The 23,591-nt window shown below is 40.7% G+C and overlaps 1 protein-coding gene across 1 annotated transcript in view; it reads right to left on the bottom strand.

Annotated features, from left to right (window-relative positions):
* Positions 1–1,738: 1,738 nt before the first annotated feature.
* The window catches only part of pdss2 (prenyl (decaprenyl) diphosphate synthase, subunit 2), a 40,773-nt gene continuing 18,920 nt past the window's right edge, over positions 1,739–23,591 (bottom strand). The window contains exons 4-8 of the mRNA XM_061696337.1: positions 18,793–18,867; positions 12,787–12,960; positions 8,304–8,435; positions 8,139–8,174; positions 1,739–2,276 (exon numbers count right to left, since the gene is read on the bottom strand). Of these exons, the coding sequence (XP_061552321.1) occupies positions 2,121–2,276; positions 8,139–8,174; positions 8,304–8,435; positions 12,787–12,960; positions 18,793–18,867 (573 nt within the window). The 3' untranslated portion in view covers positions 1,739–2,120. The remainder of the gene's footprint in view (positions 2,277–8,138; positions 8,175–8,303; positions 8,436–12,786; positions 12,961–18,792; positions 18,868–23,591) is intronic.

The following is a 23,591-nucleotide window of genomic DNA, read 5'->3' as shown; positions in this document are numbered from 1 at the left end:
ATTTGCACCGGTCCCCATGGATGAATTTTTCTCCTCCTCCTCCCCCACGCCCGCGTGCCAGGCAACAGGCTGACATCTGGCCGTAACACTGTTGTTGCTGCTGGACCGCCGGCGGCTTCTCTAACCGCTGTCGGGCTGGCAATGGGCTCTGTTCGCTCGCGGCCTCGCAATACAACCGGGGTGGTGCCAGACATAAATAACACATTAATCTTCAGGGAAGATGTAACTTGTTTCAAGTTGTGGGCATAGTCTCATGGCCAATTGCACACTATACTTTTTTTTTTTTTTTTTAAACTTATCCTGTTCGGCTGTTAGGTCAAGCAGAATGGAGAAGCTCTGTCCCTTTTGCCTGGACAGTTTGACTGTGCCACAGTGGAGTTTTAATGCTGTGGTTCTTTGTCTTCTGGTGGCGATTTATTGAAAATTTCAGCCGGACAAAAGGTGGTTTAAAGGGGAGTGACAGGGGGGGGGGAGAGACAGTGCGATAAGTATGAAATATAAATAAATTGTCTACATGTACATAATGTATATAATGATATGTAAATGTCTATAATTGCCCGCTACACTGGTATGAACAAGTGCAATTCCACCAAATGGCCACTGCCGGGAATAAGGGCGCTTGATTTTTATATAGTGGACGTCACGTGGCTAGTGCTCAGCCCCGCCCACAAAATCAGGACCATTTCGAAGGGGAGTTTTAAGCCATTCATTCATCTTCCGTACCGCTTATCCTCACTAGGGTTGCAGGCATGCTGGAGCCTATTCCAGCTGACTCTGAGGCGAAAGGCGGGGTACACCCTGATCTGGTCGCCAGCCAATCGCAGGGCACACACAGACAAGCAATCATTCGCAATCACATTCACACCTAATGGGAAATTTAAGACATAGCTCAACAATTCAGTACTATATTATTCTCAGTCTTTGCACGTCTTCAGCACTTATCCTCTAACAATGTATTTAAAGACAAAACTCGAAAATGTGTTTGGTTGTACTTTTAAAACACAGGAGCACCGGTGCGGCTGGCCAGCTGTCACATGACGGTATTTCCAGCCAGAAAAAAAAAAAAAAAACCCCCAAAAAAAACAACTCTCACTCGGTGTGCTTGCTGCTGGGACAGTCGGGTAACGTTTGCACGACTTGGCCAAATGGGGGAACCTGTCCTCTTTCTGGGTGCACCAGAGCAGCTGGTTCTGCATTGTGGGGGGGAGTTGGGGGGGGGGCTCCCTTACCTGGTTCTGCCACACTTTACTAAAGCTGCACATTCAAAAATAGAAGACAATTAAAACAATTGAGAGGACTGACTCAGCACACGCATAAAAAATAAAAAAAATAAAAAAAAACCCTCACTCTGCCTCCTCATCATGCCAAAAACGACTAGTCAACATCACGCTTTAAAAGTCATTGTGGAGTAGTAAAGTCGACAAATTGACTAGTCTGGACAACCCCAGCTCACACATCATTCAAATGAAACATTTGCAACTGTCCCACACATGTTGAAGAAGTTAACCATGGTTAAACATTTTGCCTTATGCTTCCTTGGGTCCTTATTAACTTTGTCAACAACCGATGCTGTAGTCTTACTGCTTTAACTAAGAGTTCTCTTACATCAGTTTCTGGTGTATATTCATATTTTCTCACTTTCCCTCTCTCCCCTTTTTGAGGCTAGTTCTTCTTTTGGAATATGCATCACACACCAAAAAAAAAAAAAACACCCAAAAGGCAAACAAAGCAAAACCTATACTGATGTCTCTTAAACTCCTTTAATCTTTGAAGGTCTTAATGCCTTTCTGGCGAAATTTCAACTTCCATTCCTAGCCTTTGCAGATAAATTTGGGGGAAAACAAACGTGCCAATGAAGACTATGCATCAACGCTAATTCAAAGCATGATCCTAAATTTTTGGTATTTTTCCAAGTAGTAAAATCTATGCTGTTGCAGCACATTCACAATTTAGCTCAACTGTTCAAAGAGTCCACGAGAGAGCACCTGATTTAATGAATTTGTTTTCATAAGTCAAGTCATCATTTTGCTGGCCTCTGCACAAAAGGACCAATGGAGCTTCACTTTTAATATCACAAATGTGTGAGCGTGTGTGTTTGTGTGCGTTTAAGTGAATCCTGGTCAAAATTTGGTGATGGCGGCGGCGATGTTTTCCAAGGCAGATCGAGCCTCGGAGGAGGGGAAAGCCTGGATGGCCTCCAGAGCCCTGTTGCCATGGTAACAGCATAAGTTGAGTGCCGAACTCACGCCTTTCTCTGACTTAACTGCTGCCAAAAGCTGTTGAGAGACCAAAACACACATTATTTGTTCTTGTCATGTTTGTGTTTCCGCTTTTGCTGCTACCAATCATTGGACACCCAACAGAGAGAAGCTCAAGAGATTGACTACACAAACATATTTTCATATGAACTGTGACGAACATATTTGCAATGCCTCTACATAAGAATTGTTGTACAGGTACAAAATTGTCAGCACAATACCTTTCGTGTGTTTTAGTTATTATGATGATCGTGTGAGCCGCTGTTGTGATTCTCTTCTAAATCCAATGCGATTGTTTTTGAGTCTTGCCGACAATATTTGTTTGTGATGAGCTTCCAGCACAATTTGGTTTTGTGACTTTCATTTCAATGAGGCAAGATGAATGTTTGAAACAAAAAGGCAAAAAGAAATTAAGGAATATTTCGAATCAACACTAACCAAGCACGTTCCTACACGGAGTGATCGGACGTTCATCTATGCCTGCTGTTGATGTTTTTGCTGTGGGCGTTTTACCGCATGAATTGTAGGGGAGGTAAGCACCATGGCCCACTCTTCTTTTTCAATAAAAGAGCTCAGCCTCACCCTCACCCTCGTGCATTATCAATTTAGAAGAGACTCTTTCTTTACGCTCACATCGCAGCATATTGCTTGCAAAACCCCCGTCTGCAATGTTGTGGACTAAAATTCCCGCTTGCTGCCAAATTTCACAGTTCTTCATACATTGCATGTTCTTACATTCCATTGCATTATTACTGGTGGATATAACATTTCATCAACAAGCCACTAAATTGAACTTGTACAGATTAGAATAATGTACAGTTCAAACCAGAAGTTTACATACACTACATAATAAGATTCCCCCCCCCCCTCACTGTTTGACATGAAATCAGACTCTTTCTGTTTTAGGTCAATTAGGATTACCAACATTATTTCTATTTGCTAAATACCCAAATAATGAGAAACATTTTCATTTCTTTCTTTAACGTCAGAAGTTAATAGATGTTTCATTAGTATTTGGTACCAGTGCCTTTAAGGCATATGACTTGGGTCAAAACATTTTGTATAGACTTTACACAGATCTGATCGGCCGATAATTAGCATTTGATTCCGATCGGCTTTAATGTCATAATTCGCCAATCCGATCGATGATGTCATTGATCGGCTCCGCGCGTCCCCATCGTGCACGATATATTTAAATCCAAAAGCTAGTTTATTTTTTAGCCTTGTCGCATGTCTTTTGACGTAGTACTATAAATATCTGACCGCCAATAAAGTTATTTAAAAGAAACTTTAAAAAAAAAAAAAAAAAAAACGTCGGCGGTGTGATACAGACAACACGTAATGGCAAGCCAAATTTGGACTTTCACGATTGCACTATCTCAGACTACTCCAATAAAATCTTGTATTCCGATACCACCCCATCCCGTCTTTTATGAACACTGGGCTTTATCTTGTCAACTCAAACGCGACCGGATAAACTCGTTACCATGGCGATGACAACAACAATGGCTTACGCCGTGGGTATTAGACGAACGAAATGGGGGAAAACGTGTGGTGGTGGTCACCGGTGCTGGGGAGAGGACCTTCTTTTAAGGATTGCTTTAGGTATGGTCCCATATTTGTACGGCTCGCAAGCAGCCAACAAAACGTTATGTAGCCTAGCAAGCTAGCGCTAGGACTAACGGTTGTACGTAAACATGCTGGGGTTCTGTCGAATCATGCTCTAAAGTTGCGGTGTGTGTGAAGTAATTGAATTACAATAAAGTAATTTAATTACAGTAAGTTAGCACCCCTTATTTCTGTCATGTTGTAATGTTGATTTGACCTGACTGCTTAGAATACATGACCTGACTATAGAATACTTTTGAAGATAGTCGGTATACAGTACACAAGTATATACAGTAAATGCACAAGTCATTTAATAGACACATTGCTCCATCTTGTGATCAAATCGGTGGTCGTTTTTTTTTTTTTTTTTTTTTTTTTTTTTAAACGCTCTGATCCCCAAGAATCTTGATCAAACTCCACCCCTCGCCCAGAGTCAGTTGGGATAGGCTTCAGCCCGCCCGTGACCCTAGTGAGGATAAGTGGTATGGAAAATGGATGGATAATACATCTGTGCGATCCTTGTTGCTGTTGTTGCCATGGTAACGTTTGCAGCAGAACGTCTGAAATATTTCGCTGAATGATCTGCTCTTTGTTTTGTTAGTGAGAGAGTCTGTATTACATTAACTGGAGGATTAACACAGGAACAACTGTGTCTCCACTGTGACAACGTGACAACGTGACTGTTCTGGCATAAAAGGGATACAGATCATCCATTCAGCTTGACCAAACAACCGTTAACCAACAACTAAAGTTTGCATGATTTAAATAAAGGGTGTCCAAATTATAAACATCCCTTTTCTTCTTCTATCAACATCAAACCTTGTGAACAAAAAGGCAATGTATGTAGTAATATTCATTAATTAATGTTTCAGCGAAAGGTTAAATATAGCATTGGTAAAATAGTTATTTGGGACTGTTTTATCACACCAAATGGTTAATATGTGCAAGTTTTAACTTGACTTCCTGTTTCAAGCTTGTGGCCTTTTATTGTTAAGGGTACGCACCAGAACTCAGCATTTTGGCACGAAAAGTAACTTAATACAACACCGGTGAATTGTGAAAATGAAATAGAGACGGCAAGAAAAAAAGCAATGAATGCAACCAAATGCTATAAAACGTTGATTCCTTTGCCTACCCACCGATGACGCACAAGGTTAGTGTTCACGTCAATTTTGTCACAATTCATTGTGATGTAAAGTGGCTAGTTTGACCTTTGGTGACGTTTCAGCTCAATGTTAAGCTTTTTTTTCTGTCATCGGCTCTTATGTTGGGTTAAAGAGTTAAATAAACACTAAAAATCATAAAATGCAAAAGTGCAACCAACCGTTTAATTTGTTAGCCGCCGCCTCAATGTTGGCATAGACGTATTTTATTGTTTCACTCACCCAATTTTACCTGACTGAAGTTCCATGCGGTGAAGGGCTGAGGCTTTGAGTGGGAGGGAGCACGCCAGACTTCTACACATCGTGAAAGCCTCCTTTGCACAATCTAATCTTATTCGAAGTGTTGCACTGAGGCGACTGGTCATTAATTTTAACAAAGTTAAGACACACTTTTGTCCGCCGCCACTGCTGGGCGCTAGCGCGTCTTCGTGCGCTTTCTTCATTGGTTTTCACCAATTTCTTCTTCGGGCGTCGGCGGACTGCAGGCATCGAAACTGGGAATGGAAATTCTTAAATTTGAACAATTCCGGGAGAACTGGAAAGTTAGTCCCGGTTCCAATCGGTTCTCGATTCTGAATACACCCTAACTAACTCAAATGTTGTTGTAAACCTATCATAAGGTTCCAAAGAAATGACATCATCATCTGGGGTTTCCCAAATTGTTTAAAGGCATAGTAAGCTTACTGCATGTAAACTTTCGACTTTGACGAAGGTAATGAAAAATTGTCTTAAACGAAAACAAATACCCTTGCCTTATTATTCTGGCTTTCAGCAAATAGAAATAATTTTGGTAATTGTAATTGAGCTAAATCTGATTAGTGAATTAGTCTGAGTTCATGTCAGACAGTAAGAGAAACAAGCAGTAAGTGTCTTTTTATATAGTTTATATATATGTGTTAACTTCCGGTTTCAACTGTAGCTGTGAGGCGCATGGCACCACCAAACACAAATACTCCCCACTCACATCTCAAAAGTTAGTCATACATTCTTATAAAATTATTGTCAGAAGCGAATGTTTGTAATACTGGGGTAGTTATTATGTTAATAGGAAAGTGCGGAATAGCTTTGTTCACAGAAAGATTTCCTTTCACACTGGGTGGGAAGATGCTCCAGAGATTCAACTATTTGCATAGAAACATTAAAAAGTACATTTTACATAATATATCCCCTTTAAAGGTCAGAGGACAAAGATGAAAAAAAACCTCAAGAATCCCTTTTCAAACCACATCTGCCATTTCGGAGTGATTATATAGCAGATATACAGCAGTTAAATCGATAAATATGATGCAGAATACGCCTTCTGGTTTTTGCATTCAGCCCCTTCCGGTCTTCGTCTCTTTTCGGCGCTGTGACGTCACACGAGCCAAACAGCCTGTTCATTCGGGATTGTGTTATTGTTCCATGCTGTTGATGCTGTCCTTGTATATTTGTTGTCGTATGATTAAGCGATTTCAAAATGGTTTATTGTGTGGCATTTGGTTGTACAACCCCAATTCCAATGAAGTTGCGACATTGTGTTAAATATAAATAAAAACAGAATACAATGATTTGCAAATCATGTTCAAACTATATTTAATTGAATACACTACAAAGACAAGATATTTAATGTTCAAACTGATAAACCTTATTGTTTTTTATTAAATAATCATTAACTTAGAATTATATGGCTGCAACACGTTTCAAAAAAGCTGGGACAGGGTCATGTTTACCACTGTGTTACATCACCTTTTCTTTTAACAACATTCAATAACATTGAACATTGTTCACAAAGAGGTGAGCCTCACCCCATCTTTGCTTGTGAATGACTGAGCAATTCAGGGACGCTCCTTTTATACCCCATTATGGCACCCACCTGTTCCCAATTAGCCTGTTCACCCGTGGGATGTTCCAAACAGGTGCTTGATGAGCATTCCTCAACTTTCTCACCTGTCCAAGCTTTTTTGGAATGTGTTGCAGCCATAAAATTCTAAGTTAATGATTATTTGCTAAAAACAATAAAGTTGATCAGTTTGAACATTAAATATCTTCTCTTTGTAGTGTATTCAATTAAATATAGGTTGAACATGATTTGCAAATTATTGTATTCTGTTTTTATTTATGTTTAACACAACGTGCCAAGCTTTCCAAGTGAAAAAGGAATACGTGACCAGTGGACAAGGAAAGTCATTCAACGGGAAGAAGTGTGGTCAGCTATGGGTGCCTAGCAAGCGTTCCAAATTCTGTGCTGATTACTTCGAACCGGCGTGTTTGGAGAAAGACTTAGCAGAAAGCATTGGATACAGAGGTAGAGGCTGAAATCAGCTGTGGTGCCAACTATTTTTCCTACGGCCATCGGAACCTTAACCGCCAACAAGAGAACTACATCTCGCAGCCGCCACAGTACCGCGGCGATGCGGCGCAGACAAGAAGTGAGGATTTCCTTGTGTATATCTACAACTCTATTGTGGTTACTATGCACTGGGGAGTAGGAAAAAAAAAAGACCCACGCAGTACTTTTCAGTAGTGTCGTCTGTACTTTTGCCTATACGACAAGCCAACAGACACTGCAAAGACTTTCTGTGCGGCGTGTTATCAAGCTACTCGAGCGAAGGGCACACAATATACAATATATACAACTCCCCAAGTTTGTTTGAGGGAGTTGTCGATAGGCCCATAGGTACAATTTTGTGAAATAATGTCCCAGTACAATATACATTCATGAGAGAAATAATCATCTTGAGGTCCAAGGTCGTCCTCTTCTTCTCAGGCTAGCTTGCCCTTGCCCCCCTAAAGTCTTCCTCATGTCATATTACTTTCTCCTTCCATGCAAACTTCTCACGATGTGCCCTTTCCAGCTGAAGGAGATTTTCCCACAATGCTTGTCTTTGAGCCTCACTGTCTCCTCCACAAATAGGCCTTGGTAACTAATCTATCCTGCTCTGGTTTCAGACAGGACTAAATAACCCCTCCAAAACCCCCTCCTTTCAAGTATCCCACTCTCCTTCCACTCCACGACTCCCCTTCTTTCACACCTTGACTTTGGAAGCTCATTTTGATTTAAGTTGAAGGAAAATTAATCCATCCAGATCATGACGAAACAATGGCCAACAAACAAAGCAACAGTGCTTACCTTGGCGTAATCAAGTTGGTTTCTCATTGTTTTTGCCTGGTGAAGAAATTTTTTTTATTTAAAACTTGTTTATAACAGAAAAGAAGGTAGTATCACTGGGGGAAAAGAACCCCGAATATTAGAACTTTATTAGGTTGCTGGACTTGTGCCACAACCATACTTTACCTGCTGCAGTTGCTGCTGCCATCGCTCGGGGCCAATGATGTGACGGTGAAAAATCACAGGAGCGGCGCTAAAACTGAAAGGCACCTGCTCTCCTACGTCGCTCTTCACAAATGGCTGCAGGTCAGAGTTTAGCTGGGGGAAGGAAAGCACACCAATTTAACAAACAATAAAGGAAATGCGAGTCATACCTGGTTACACTCCAGGTGACCCCGCTCAAGACGAGCATGATGAATGGCCCTGTACCTAACACAGCTTGCGCGATGCAAATGGCCCTTTAATGGACCCATTTCAACATGAGTGCATGCTGGGATCCCCCGTATCCACACAGACCAGCAGACAGACAGCCACAGCAGGAGAGGGTCTAATATAAAAGTGCCTTACTGTAAGTGTGATGAGTACAAATTACAGTGGACTATGGGTGAACAACTGGAAAAAACATAGTTGAAAAAAATCTAAATAAAAATTCAGATTCTGACAGGTTGAGACATCAGGCATCGCTCTCGCTCCCGCAAATGTCAGGCCAAAAACCAACATTGAATGCCTGTGACCTTCGATCCCTCAGGCGGCACTGCATCAAAAACCGACCTCAATGTGTAAAGGATATCACCACATGGGCTCAGGAACACTTCAGAAAACCAATGTCAGTAGATACAGTTCGGCGCTACATCCGTAAGTGCAACTTGAAACTCTACTATCCAAAGCAAAAGCCATTTATCAACAACACCCAGAAACGCCCCCGGCTTCTCTGGGCCCGAGCTCATCTAAGATGGACTGATGCAAAGTGGAAAAGTGTTCTGTGGTCCGACGAGTCCACGTTTCAAATTGTTTTTGGAAATTGTGGACATTGTGTCCTCCGGGCCAAAGAGGAAAAGAACCATCCGGACTGTTATGGGCGCAAAGTTCAAAAGCCAGCATCTGTGATGGTATGAAGTTGTGTTAGTGCCAATGGCATGGGTAACCTACACATCTGTGAAGGCACAATTAATAATGAAAGGTACATACAGATTTTGGAGAAACATATGCTGCCATCCAAGCAACGTCTTTTTCATGAACGCCCCTGCTTATTTCAGCAAGACAATTCCAAACCACATTCAGCACGTGTTACAACAGCGTGGCTTCGTAGTAAGAGAGTGCGGGTACTAGACTGGCCTGGCAGCCGTGGTCCAATGGTTAAGGTCATCGCCTGCCACCGTGGGGGACCTAGGTTCAAGACCCCGACTGAACCATCCGCCAACATCCCCCGGACTCACGGCTGTGGTGTCCTTGAGCGAGACAGTGTGTTCCACTAACTAACTATGTGTATGTGCTCACTGTGAAAGGTAAAATGCAGAGATTGAAAATGAGTGGCGCATTAACGAAGCGTAAAATACGACAACGCAGACCCCAGACTGTTGAACAGCTGAAGCTGTACATAAAGGAAGAATGGGAAAGAATTCCACCTACAAAGCTTCAACAATTCGTGTCCTCAGTTCCCAAACGTTTATTGAATGTTTTTAAAAGAAAAGGTGATGTAACACAGTGATAAACATGACCCTGTGCCAGCTTTTTTGGAATGTGTTGCAGCCATAAAATTCTAAGTTAATGATTATTTGCTAAAAACAATAAAGTTTATCAGTTTGAACATTAAATATCGTCTTTGTAGTGTATTCAATTAAATGTAGGTCGAACATGATTTGCAAATCATTGTATTCTGTTTTTATTCATGTTTAACACAATGTCTCAACTTCATTGGAATTGGGGTTGTAAAATAAATCAACTAGTGTTAAAACAATAAAATACATCCTTTAATGACAAATGAGAGTATTGAAGGTCCCCTTCCATAACTGTTTCCTATTTAATGTTGATTAGCTTTGATGTTCTTTTATCTGGTTTCTTTGATAATTTTGGATGGAAATACCCAAAATGTCCTTTTTCAAGCTATTTGAGTTGGTCTTTTCCACCTGGCATTTGAGACGGCATTAGTATCCATCCATCCATCCATTTTCTGCACCGCTTATCCTCACTATGGTTGCGGGTATGCTGGAGCCTATCCCAGCCATGTGACATGTAAATGAGCTTTACTCTGACTGGATGCCTCATCTTCCCTAATTTAAATATGGAAAACAGCTTGGCTTTGATTGGTCCTCATCATTGCGAGGTCGTGTCCCTTCGATGCCTAGTTCATACTCGCGTCCCTCTCAAGGGTTTGGTCGCAGGAGTTATTTATACACACTGAACGCGCATTCACTTTATTTGCGCCACATTGGTATGCTTCTCCCCCCCAGTCCTCTTCAGTGGGTCGTTGGCGAGCGTCTGGCAAGAGAGTGACGTGAGCGGCCCCGGACGCGAGCGTGGCAACGACCCACTGAAGAGGACCGAGGTGGGAGAAGCATATCAATGCGGTGCAAATGAAGCAAATGCATGTTCAGTGTGTATAAATGATTGTGAAGCACAATTCACCAAGCGTTAGATTGTTGGCCTACAAATAGGGAACGTGAGCTGAGAGGGACGTGGGTGACAATAAAAATAGAGGGGACATTTTGAGCTCGTTATTCACTCCCATTCATGTGAATTGAACTTGCCGCAACGATCATCGCTTACGATAATGATTGCAAGCTTCGCTATTTCATCCACCACAATTACATTAAAAATGAGAAATATGCTGTAGTAAAAGGAGGTATGGGATCTTAATGTTCCACATTTCACGAACAAGTTCTTTTTATGTATTTTTTAGTCTTAGAAAATGAAACTGGCAGTCACCCATTAATATCAATAATATCAATCCATTTTGGAGCAATTGGCAAATAACTCATTGCATTTGGAACGGCCCTTTTACAATCGCCCAAACTGGCAAAGCCACCCATGTCTTGGTTTGATGTCAGAGGCAGAAAAGGAGACCAAATTCACTGTATAGACGGTGTGAAAAAAAGGAATGTACAATACCATAAAGTGGCAGTAATTAGTCATATTTTAAATATTGTCGCTGTCAGGTGGAACCTCCACCTCCAAAATGACAACTTTTGAGAGAAAAAAGAAAAAAGAAACAAACATTGACTGGAGACACTGCATAGCCGGCGTGGACAAAGGAATTTACTATACTATAAAGTGGAAGTATAAACTCAGATATTTTTATATTGTCGCTGTTGGGTGGTATCCCCTTGCCTACAAAATGACATTTTTTAGGAAATAAAGAAAAAGACGCTCTCATATGAAAAACACTTATCTCACACGAACAACAGCTAGCACCCTAAAATTATTTTCAATCGCTAATATGCTGAAAATTCACCAATTTCTTTCTTTATTATAAACATGGCAGGCGAGTGCCACATCTTTACAAGTCTCATGAACCTAAGCAATCATATACTGTTGCTTTGCATTCTGACATGAAAAAAAAAGCTATAGCACCCCAAAATTATGTTCAATCACTAATTTAATGTGCTGAAAAATCGCTAATTTATTAAGCCGTCACTGATTAAAATGGTAAACACGGCATGACGGCCGTGAGACTCCTCGTCACAGCCAAGCAATCATATATCATTGTACTCTCACATGAACACATCAATAGCACCCCAAAATTATGTTCAGTCACTAATTCATCATGCGGTCATTGATTAAAATGGTAGAATACGGCGTCATGACCATCCATGCACATCAAAGTGCCCAAGTCGTGCACATAAAAGTTGCAGTCAGCCAAGCCCCAAAAAGCAAAATCGAACGTCTGTCGAAAGTCATCATCTAAAAAACCTTTTCCAAGCCTGATAAAATAGTACGAAGATGGCGGCGTAATGGTAGGTTTTCGCCATGATGACAGTGCACGGTGACACAAGCCACCCATCATACAAAAACTTCATAAACACCAACGCCTGTCTTCCAAAAATGTTGTTCAAAGGTGAGCGATGCAATCAACCCAAGAAACAGCTGACAAAAACTCATAATACAGGCAGAAATGAATCACTTACCAAAAGTGGCTGATTTCTACAAGGAACATGACAGCGATAGAGTCCAACAAAACAAGCCTACACTTTATTTGACCTCACTATTCTCACTCGTTATAGTCTAAAAAAAATTTATCGTGATGGAAGGGGACCCTTAAAGTTTAATTAATGATCCTAGAAGAGTTAAAAAATCGCCAGTATTAAAATTAATATTAAAAAATACTTAAAAATACTACCTTGCATACGAGTTTCAATGCATATACAGCATTAGTTAACAGGTTGCTGGCTCGCCAGCAACTAAAGTACATGACAACTAACTACAGAATGCCTAAAAGCTACTGTACATCATAGGTTTCATGAGTGGACTAATTGTATTTCCATTATTTATGTGGAAAACAAATTTGAAATTCAAACAAAATAAATGTCAAATTGCATACTGGAGCAGATTTTGTCTTCCCTATGGCTCACGCAACGGAAAAACAGTCTTCAAGTCTGAAGTCATCATCATAAAGCTTCTGCACTTATCACTGCATTCACATTTCACTCACTTACTAAAAATTTGAACTTACCTTGTGGCCTAAGGATAGGTGCTTGCCGTATTTGTAGGCCAGTCTTTGGGACTTTTTATCATGTTGTGCCAGCTCCATGGCAGCTTGGCAACTCTTGGCCAGCAGCGCCCCGTGAGACAGGAATGTCTGCTCCTCCCATGCTGCAGTGCTGACTTCAGTGGTGATATTATTCTCCTGCAAACGCAGACAAGACGCCATGAACAGCGAGTTCTCCCTGTCCACACGTTCAGAGTTCTTTCAGTCCAGAGCTGAGATGATTTCAAGTCCAACATTGTCCGGCACCACAGGCAAAAACGCTGGTCTGACATACAGTAGATATAAAAAGATAAACCAGTTAAAATCTTTTTCAACTTTTTAATGTGACCTACAGTATAACCTATACAACTCACTTGAGAAACAAATATTTTCCTTTCCAACTTTGTTTATTTGAATACATGTGTGAATATGAAATGTAAATACAATTGTGTCAAAACATTTACAGTGTACAAAGTTCACATTTTCCTTTTAGGATAAAAGTGTGGGGGAAAAAATAATTCAAGGCTTTGTAATTAATTAATCTTGATTATTGAGATTGCATCTTAATCATATAACAATATTTGTCTAAAAAAAAACATGGTTTCATTTAAATGGATTTCAGTGGACGACTGAATCAAATTATTGACCCAGACGGGCATATTGTTAAGGCTAGAAAAATGCATTTTTATTATGTTTCAAAACAAAACAGTAGAAAAACTAATCAAAAACTAACTCTCTAAAACTAACCGAAATTAAACAGATCTAAAGTTAAAGTGTCATTTTAGGACAGTTTTTTTTTTTTTTTTTTAATTTATTTAAAAAAATAAACAATTGTTTTAAGCACAGTATTTCCTTTAAATGGTTTCTGCGTGGCAGTTGAAAAACTGGACCATATGCTGCAGGCTTGAAGTGCTTCGGTGGTATAAAAACTTTTGCACAATTTGCACAAACCCACGCTTATCAAGGCTTCAATCAGGTAAAAAAAAAAAAAAAATGTTTTTATTGGCAAGAGCATCTCCTGTGACCAGCCCTCTGCGGATCACCCCTCAGATGTTGGGTCAGATTCAGGTCTGGACTTTGGTCAGGCACATTTCAAGACCTTAATTTCTTCCAGTGAAACCATTATTTTTGTTGATTTGGGCGTGTGCTTTGGGTCATCGTCATGCTGAAAGATGAAGTTCCTATTCACCTTTAGCTTTCTAACAGAAGCCTGAAGGTTTTGTGCTAACACTGACTGGTATTGGAACTGCTCATGGTTTCCTTCCATCTTAACTAAGGCACAGTTCCGGCTGAAGAAAAACAGCCTCGAAACTTGATGTCGCCACCACCATGCTTCACTGTAGGTGTGGTGATTTTATGCGTCTAGTAGTGTTGTTTGCCCCAAACCTCTTGGAATTATGACCAATAAGTTCAACCTTGATTTCATAGACCATAACACATTTCCCCATGTGTTTGGAAGAAAAGTGTTTTTGCATAATGTAGCCAGGATGAGATGTTTTTCTCTTTTATTTTGCTTTCTTTTCTTTCTAGCTCAGGAAATAAAAGCGTTTTCACAGCATTATTGATCCTCCACCATGCTTGACTGTTGGTAGGGTGTTCTTTTCCTTAAAGGCTTCATTGCGCCATCTGTAAACATACTGTTAGTGTGCATCCATAAAATGTTATCATTCGCTCTTTTGCCTGAGGACGGCTAAGTAGGCGTCTCGATATCGCTACAGGCCAAAGCAGCGAGCCAGCCGAGGCTTCTGTTTACGCCTGCTTCTTGCAAACGGAACTGGAGCAGGAAAAGTACGTCTCCAATTGCCGTTTGTCAATCACATCCCGTCATGTTAGCTCAAGGAAACCCATACAAAGCTGATAACTGAGATTGGCTTTATTAGGAATCCCATGCACTTTTCTGGCAGGACACGCCCTGCTCTAATATTACTGGCAGAGGTGGGTAGAGTAGCCAACTATTGTACTCAAGTAAGAGTACTGTTACTTGACAATAATGTGACTCAAGTAAAAGTAAAAAGTAGCCCTTACTTGAGTAAGAGTAAAAAGTACACAGTGAAAAAAACTACTCAAGTAAATGTAAATAAGTAAATGGTGAGTAACTGCTGTTTTTTTTAAATGAGCATGAACATCAATAAAATAAAAATAACTAAATATTTCTGTGTGTGTGCACGTGCAAGTGTGTGCATGCATGTGAGATTAGCACGTACCCAAAGAGATCCATGTTTTATAGTTATAGTGATAAAACAGGGCTAACGTGGGCTAATATGCACAGCCAAAACAACAACAAATCATCTGCAATTTAAGGTATTTTCTCAATGACAATGTTCCTCAACGTACAATTGAAAGGAATTTAGGGTTCCCAAACGTTCAGTTCCCAAACGTTTATTGAATGTTAAAAGAAAAGGTGATGTAACACAGTGGTAAACATGACCCTGCCCCAGCGTTTTTGGAATGTGTTGCAGCCATAAAATTCTACCTTAATGATTATTTGCTAAAAACAATAAAGTTTATCAGTTTGAACATCAAATATCATGTCTTTGTAGTGCATTGAATTTAATATAGGTTGAACATGATTTGCAAATCATTGTATTCTGTTTTTATTTATGTTTAACACAACATCCCAACTTCATTGGAATTGGGGTTGTAAGATTCAGAAAGCTTTATCCCCGCAGGGCAATTAACTTGGTCTTTTTGTTGTTTTGTTACAATGTAAATGTGATCACTGACAAATATTGTTGCACAAAAACCTGTCTAAAATAATTATCTGCTGTTTCCTCTTCTCGAACAATCATCCCATCAAAATGCTAATGGTATCAAAGCCTTCTCTGCTAGAGATGAAACATCAAAAATCTATGAATACAAATAATTTTTCATTTTAAAGTCACTACTTGGCAAAATAGGTGTGCTGAAATAAAGAAAAGGTCCACCTCAATGTTTGCATACTGGAGATTTGGGGTTTTCATAACATAACATTGCAACAAATGAATTATTCCTGCTTGTTAAAGACTGAAACTAGTTCAAAATATAGTTTCCCAGCATGGGACACAGTAGTGTGTGTAAAACAGGAATAAACTACTCTTTTCACTTTTTACTGATGACATGCTCCATCAGTGGTTCCAGTCAACCTGGGCAAATTTCACTAGAGTGCATAAAAGTCTTCACTGGGTAGAGGAGAGACTGTACTGTAATCTTGTTTTCTTTCATAATATAGTGGGTACGGAAAGTATTCAGACCCCCTTAAATTGTTCACCCTTTGTTATAGTGCATCCAATTGATAAAATCATTTAAGTTAATTCCCGCCCCCCCTCATTAATGTACACACAGCACCCCATATTGACAGGAAAAAAAACAACGTAATCTTTTTTAAAAAAGAAAAACTGAAATATCACACAGCCATATGTATTCACACCCTTTGCTGTGACACTCATCTATTTAACTCGGCTGGTGTCCATTTCTTCTGATCATCCTGGAGATGGTTTTACACATTCATTGGAGTCCAGCTGTGTTTGATTATACTGATGGACTTGATTAGGGAAGCCACACACCTACATGAGACCTTACAGGTCAAGGGAACTGCTTGAAGAGCTCAGAGACAGAATTGTGGCATGGCACAGATCTGGGCCAAGATGGTAAATAATAAGATTCTCTGGTTTGATGAGACCAAGATAGAACTTTTTGGCCTTAGTTCTAAACAGTATGTGTGGAGAAAACCAGGCACTGCTCATCACCTATCCAATACAGTCCCAACAGTGAAGCATTGTGGTGGCACCATCATGCTGTGGGTGTTTTTTTCAGCTGCAGGGACGGGATGACTGGTTGCAACTGAAGGAAAGATGAATGTGGCCAAGTACAGGGATATCCTGGACGAAAACCTTCTCAGAGTGCTCAGGACCTCAGACTGGGCCAAAGGGTCACCTTCCAAAAAGACAATGACCCTAACCACACAGCTAAAACAACAAAGGTGTTGCTTCAGAACTGTTCTTGAATGGCCCAGCCAGAGCCCTGACTTAATCCCAATTGACCTGAAAATGGCTGTCCACCAACGTTCACCATCCAACCTGACAGAACTGGAGAGGATCTGCAAGGAGGAATGGCAGAGGATCCCCAAATCCAGGTGTGAAAAACCTGTTGCATCATTCCCCAAAAGACTCATGGTTGTATTAGCTCAAAAAGGTGCTTCTACTAAATACTGAGCAAAGGGTCTGAATACTTATGGCTGTGTGATATTTTAGTTTTTCTTTTTTAATAAATCTGCAAAAGAATTCAGTTTTTTTTCTGTCAATATGGGGTGATGTGTGTACATTAATGTGGAAAAAAATAACTTAAATGATTTGAGCAAATGGCTTCAATATAACAAAGACTGAAAAATTTAAGGGGGTCTGAATACTTTCCGTACCCATTGTACGTAGTGGATGTTCCTACAAAAATTAGCAGTTATTTAAAAGTCAGCCACCTGTATGAACACACCACCACACAAACTGGGTGTCTTTCCATGGCACAACCAGGGCGTCCATCATGTATACTCTTTTATTCCGCTTTTGTGAAGGAATGGTATCGCTACTAGGTACGAGCTGTGTCGGAAAAGTTCCAGGGCTTGTGTCACAAAACATATATTTCAAATCCAAACTACAAGTTGTCCCCTTCCAAGTAATCCCCCCCTGGAGTCACTTGTCCCAGCCTTTTCTGCCATGACATTCAACTCTAGGATTCTTCCAGAATCCTCCGCAACTCCTCTGTTATGCCATCTTAATGTCTCCCCGTCTACAAAACAGGTACCCTTGATGACCTCATTGAGCATAGGGAGGGGTGGGTCACATGGAGGCAGGTCAGCAAAGGTACTGTAAGTTAAGAGATTGCTTCAGCACAGTGCTGTTCTTCTTGGCCAGGAACTGTTGGATGCTCAGGGCATTGAGAGCAGATACGTTGTCAAGGTGAAGCAGCCACAAGTTGCACTGAATGAAGCTAACGTTTGTATGATCTCTTTGTAGATGTGCCGGTTGATCGTCTGGGCTTGTGGCAAAAACTTGCAGAGGACGATGCTCCTCAAAATTGAATAATGAGATCAACATGACTCTGGACTTCGACTGACTTGCTTCCTTTGACCTTGGTGATGTCAGACTCTTCCACTGAAGGCTCTGGTGTTTGGTCTCCAGGTCATACTCAAAGATGCATGACTCATCACAAGTGATGACTCTTCCAAGCAAGTCTGGTTCAGTTTCAAGAAGCTCAAAGATGTCCTGACAAACTTGTATGTTTCAGTGCTTATGGCCAACATTCAGCAGTTTCGTCACCATCTTTGTGCAGACTTCCCGCATGCCCAAACCTTCAGTGGCAATCTTTCAGCCTTTATCCAGGTTCATGCCGAGCATAATTTCGAACATTCAAAGACAATTGCCATGCAGCATCTACCTGACAAGCTCAACGTTGGCCTCAGTCCTGCTCATTGAAGGCTTTCTGCCCCTGGGGTTGTCTCCCATATCCTCGTCCTCCAACCTGGGTAGACTTGCTGCATCCATCCCAGTGCTTCTAACGGATATTTCCCCAACCGGACCAGAAACTTCAGGTTTGTTTGTTGCTCTGAGCTTTTTGCTTGATGACTTGATACAGTGAATATGCATATAAAAAGCATGTAGAAAAAATGTGTTGCAGAGCGCTGAGGTCAAAGTGATGTACTCCAGGGCGATTACATTTAGGCGGAAACTCATAGTTGTAGTCTGAAATATATCTTTTGTGACACTAGTCCAGGAGGTTTTCAGACACACCTTATATTCTATTCTTCTACTCATGGAGCTGTACAATGTATGTTTCTCTAAAATCAGATCAGATCACAATGTAATTTGTTGTGCTCTTTTCACAGGTTGCCCTCTTGGATTTGAAAATTCCTTTTAGATTTGGATTTGAGATCTTTTAAGATCGTGGACTGTGACTGTCCAGCCTCATTTATTTACAATTTTCTCTTTGCATGGCTAACCATCTACTATTCTGGTAGTTTACCTCAGTGTTATTGGAACTCTCGTAGTAGATTCCTTGAACTAAATCACCGATGGCACTGGAGATCAGTTCAACAACCTGGCAAACAGAAAAAAAATAAAAAACACAAAGCACACAAAGATCAACCTTTCAGCATAACAGTGCCCCACAGTATTCTACACATTTGAGAGGACTCAATTAAAAATGTCATAGAAACAGATGGAAGAATTGCAAGGTGCACATGACCAGAATAACAGGTAAGCTCTACATATGTGATTTTCATGTCTGCTGAAGTATGTGCTGAACCAATGAGTCTGTGTCACTACAAATCAGTCCCGCTGACGGGACAGGAACCCTTGATACAAATTAGATTATTTGCACTTTTTTGGCAGTGGTAAAACAGAGGAAGAAAGCTAGTCCCTTGCCTTACACTGAATTTTGTATGTAAGACTGCAGTTGCCAATTTTCTCTTACAGGGGGCATGCACGACTACATTTTAGCTTCCAGAAAAAGTGGTCATTGTTAACCCGACACATGAGAGGCTGATTAGAATATTCACTACTACAGAATGAATCAGGACAAATTCAGAGTTCATTCAGCTCACTGCAGACATCCTTGGTTCATCAGAAAAGTCCAGTGATGCTGATGCTTGCAGTGCCCTTTGGGTAACGCAATCCATCTGGGGGAAAATATTGAGGAAACCTGAGCTTCACCCACGGACCTGAAAGGACAATGTGCCGACAGTGTTACTCTGGTGTCTCTCCCTGTCTTGGGAAGTGGGGGCCGGTGGGGGGCTTTTTTTGGAAAGTATCAGATAAACTCTCCCTCTGCTTCCCCCTTACTCCATTTCCAAATCCAGCTGTATCGTGTTTTGCCGACAGGGCCTGCAAAAGGGAAGAAACCAGATCTGCTGGGCAAGATTACAGTTTACTAAAGTAGCAGCATAGGTTACCTCCCAAGGCCATCTCCATCATTCTCAAAGCCTAAAAAAGCTCAATGATAACCCATCTGCAGGTCAAGATGTTCAAAAACAAATTCCTGGACAGTCTAAAAAAATATTAGTATTTTCATGATGCCACATCATAACCTTGAGAAGAGTGTATACTAAGCTATTATGCATTTAAATAGACAAAAAAATAAATAAATTAAAAAATTTTGGATTTTAAAACCACACCTTGTTTGCATCAACTTTAATGACTCGTCTCATTTGCTTTACTGTCCCTGAAATCAGGTGAAACACTTGTATCCAAAACAGACCACAACCTTTATTCAGAACTAATTGGAAGTAGAACAAAAGTCTAAGAAAAAAAAGCCAGTTCTCAACATAATTTCACCAGAGTTTACTAGCACCCTCTTAGCCCATGCTATGAATCTCCATCATTAATGAGGCAGTTCACAAACACAAACCTAAACATCACTTCCTAAAAAGAATTCCGCATTAATTCAACACTTAATAAGCTGAGGAAACTAAACCCTCCATGTCCTTCAATTGTTTTGCTATCTCTTTGAGGTATTCTTAAAAACAGTTATGTGGCGCATTGTCCATCCATCCATCCATTTTCTGAGCCGCTTCTCCTCAATAGGATCGCGGGCGCGCTGGAGCCTATCCCAGCTATCATTGGGCAGGAGGCGCGGTACACCCTTAACTGGTTGCCAGCCAATCGCAGGGCACATACAAACAAACAACCATCCGCACTCACATTCACACCTATGGGCAATTTAGAGTCTCCAATTCATGCATGTTTTTGGGAAGTGGGAGGAAACCGGAGTGCCCGGAGAAAACCCACGCAGGCACGGGGAGAACATGCAAACTCCACACAGGCGGGGCCGGGCAATGAACCCAGGTCCTCAGAACTGTGAGGCAGACGCTCTAACCAGTCGGCCACCTTTGCCACGTGGTGGTGGCATTGTTATTGTAATAAAAGTATACTTATATATATAAAAAAAACAATCCAAATGTAAGGGAAAATGCTACCCAAAATGTGGCATACCTAAAAAGTAACTATATCTCACTTTACTAAAAATTGTATTCTAACAATCAGAATTACATAGCAAAAAAAGCTATTGTATGGTGAGTGTAGCAGATGAAGAGGCTCCCATGAATATGTGATTCATGAAGACAGGAACAGGTTAGGGATTGAGTGAATGAGAATATACACTGATGCACTGATTGTGTTCCTGCCTCCAATTAATCCTTTTATTTAATGGCCTCTAACAATGGCCTGATCTACAGTGCTTTTTCAAAACGTCTGAATCACAATTTCTTTAAACATTAGGCTAGGAGCAACTAACGTTGTGCGTGTCATTGTCTCTTGCCATCTTTGTCAGATTCCTAAATTGTATTTTAGCACAATACTTAGATATTCAATCCTTTTACTACTCAACGTAGCCATGTTTTGAATTGTTGGTTCAATGGCGCATTATAACGAGCTGGCGAATCGTTAGTCTACCATCAGACTACGGTGATTAAATCACAGCAAACGGACATCACTACAATGGACCGACTTTTATGAATTATTAGACAGCTCAGTCAAATTCCGAAGCTATGCAGCTAATGTAGTTTTGCAAGTCATGTTGCTTCTGAGTATTGTGACATTTGCTTTCCATATACAAACATTTTAGGTTAGCTGTAGTTATAATCACTCAAATACAAGTAATGCAGTATTTCATCGTCATGAATTTGGCGCGAGGCCAACGTAATAACCTAACACATTTTCCTCCACAGGGACCACAACGTCTACAGTACAACAGCACAAAGCACTCCAGAACTTCAACCCCAGTGCCAAAAAGGCAACGGACGAGTTCTTTTTAGCGGAATCGGAACAAAAACCTTAATTCAATTTAAATTACTTTTTTATGTTGCTAACAGCGGCACGGTGGACGACTGGTTAGAGCGTCAGCCTCACAGTTCTGAGGACCCGGGTTCAATCCCCGGCCCCGACTGTGTGGAGTTAGCATGTTCTCCCCGTGCCTGCGTGGGTTTTCTCCGGGCACTCCGGTTTCCTCCCACATCCCAAAATACATGCATTAATTGGAGACTCTAAATTGCCCGTTGGCATGACTGTGAGTGCGAATGGTTGTCTGTTTGTATGTGCCCTGCGATTGGCTGGCAACCAGTTCAGGGTGTACCCCGCCTCCTGCCCGATGACAGCTGGGATAGGCTCCAGCATGCCCGCGACCCTAGTGAGGATAAGCGGCTCAGAAAATGGATGGATGGATGTTGCTAACATTATTTCTATTTCAGATGTATTTAAAAAAAAAAATTAATCAAAAATCTGTCCAATGCCTGAATGTAAATCACAATACTACCATATACGAATATGGAAATCCTCCCAAATGTGAATAACTGCATGCTCCGTCAATAAATGTCTTTTTGATAATTATGTCCATATATTTTTTTTTACCTCATCGCTGTAAATTGTTAAAGGCCTAACTGATTTTCATTGTTCCTGTGACAGTGACAATAAAGTTCTATTCTTTTGTGGTTGAGATTATTATTATTATTGTTATTTATTGTTATACTATTATTTTTACAAATGTTGTGTTTTGTGCTGATTGTTGTTGGTTTGGTGTTATTCATTGGCTGCGACATTAGGCCACAAATGTTAGTTTGTCAAAATGTGTTCTATAAAAAATTTTTCTTAGAGTAGATAAAAATGAAATACAGAAATGTATGCACCTTACCATCTGGTAGAAAACATTAAAACAGATTCCGAATACCAGTCACCTTTAGAAACTACATATATGCATAAACTGCCAGACAAATTTAAATAAAAAAGCAATGTATAATAGTAACATTCATTGGACACAAGATGGCATCTTGAAAATGTAAACAATGTGAGTGGTGACAACGTGGCGGTATTCAATTGTCATCCCAATTATTAGGGGCAATTTTTAATCCTTCATCTTGGCCCTCCAAACAGAAGGCTAAGGGGAAGGGGAAAGGCTAAGGGGAAGAATTGGGATTGACACTTAAGGGCCTATCTCACTGGCAGAGGCGTCACTTGGACTGCCAAGGCTGATCAGACGCGGCGACTCCGGGACCCGGGACACCATAACATTGCTTGCGCTCTCACCAGGAGAAGTCTTGGAGAAGTCTCCACTAGGCCTGTCACAATAATTACTACTTCGATTTATCGTTCAAAAATTAAAATGGACACGATAATTTTTCCGGACTCGATAAATACAAATTTACATGCGTGTTTGTTTACATACGTCGTTGACCTTCAGTCGAGTGACTTGTTCACCTCTCCTGTCAGTCACCATGCTCGTCGCTATAGGAGGTGGGGCTCATGTACACACATAGACAGGCAGGTGTGTGGAGACGTTGAAGCAGAGCGATAGAAAGAATTAGCGTAGCGTAGCCAAGTTTTCCGACGGCTAGCTGGTAACTGTACAATTTCATAAAGTTTAGCGGCAAAAATTTAACTACTTCTTAAGTCTAAAGTTGTGGGAACATCAGTGATTCAAGCCAGATTAACGCGTGGTGAATGGCGATTCCGCCAACATCACCAAGAATGAGCCTGTTTGGTGAATTGTAAGAAATTGCAAAAAAAAAAAAAAAAAAAACACCACCACCACAACATAAACCTTAAAGTGAAAAAAAATCCATTTAAAACATAACCATCCCACCCAATTTGAGAACAAAAACACAGTGGGACTTTTTCCATTCCCCGCCAGCTGCAATTGAGGAAGCCTTTGCCCAACAATAAAATTATAAACGTGACAGCGTAAATGGCGCACATACACTCCCATATACAGTATAGCATTACTCGCTTTAGAGCAAAAGAGATGCAGCCAATCACCATGTTGAAAAAGCAGCG

The sequence above is a fragment of the Phycodurus eques genome, chromosome 14 (assembly GCF_024500275.1).
Source record: "Phycodurus eques isolate BA_2022a chromosome 14, UOR_Pequ_1.1, whole genome shotgun sequence".
NCBI classification, from domain to species: Eukaryota; Metazoa; Chordata; class Actinopteri; order Syngnathiformes; family Syngnathidae; genus Phycodurus; species Phycodurus eques.
Note: the sequence above shows the minus strand (reverse complement) of the source record. Positions and strands in the feature narration are given on the sequence as shown.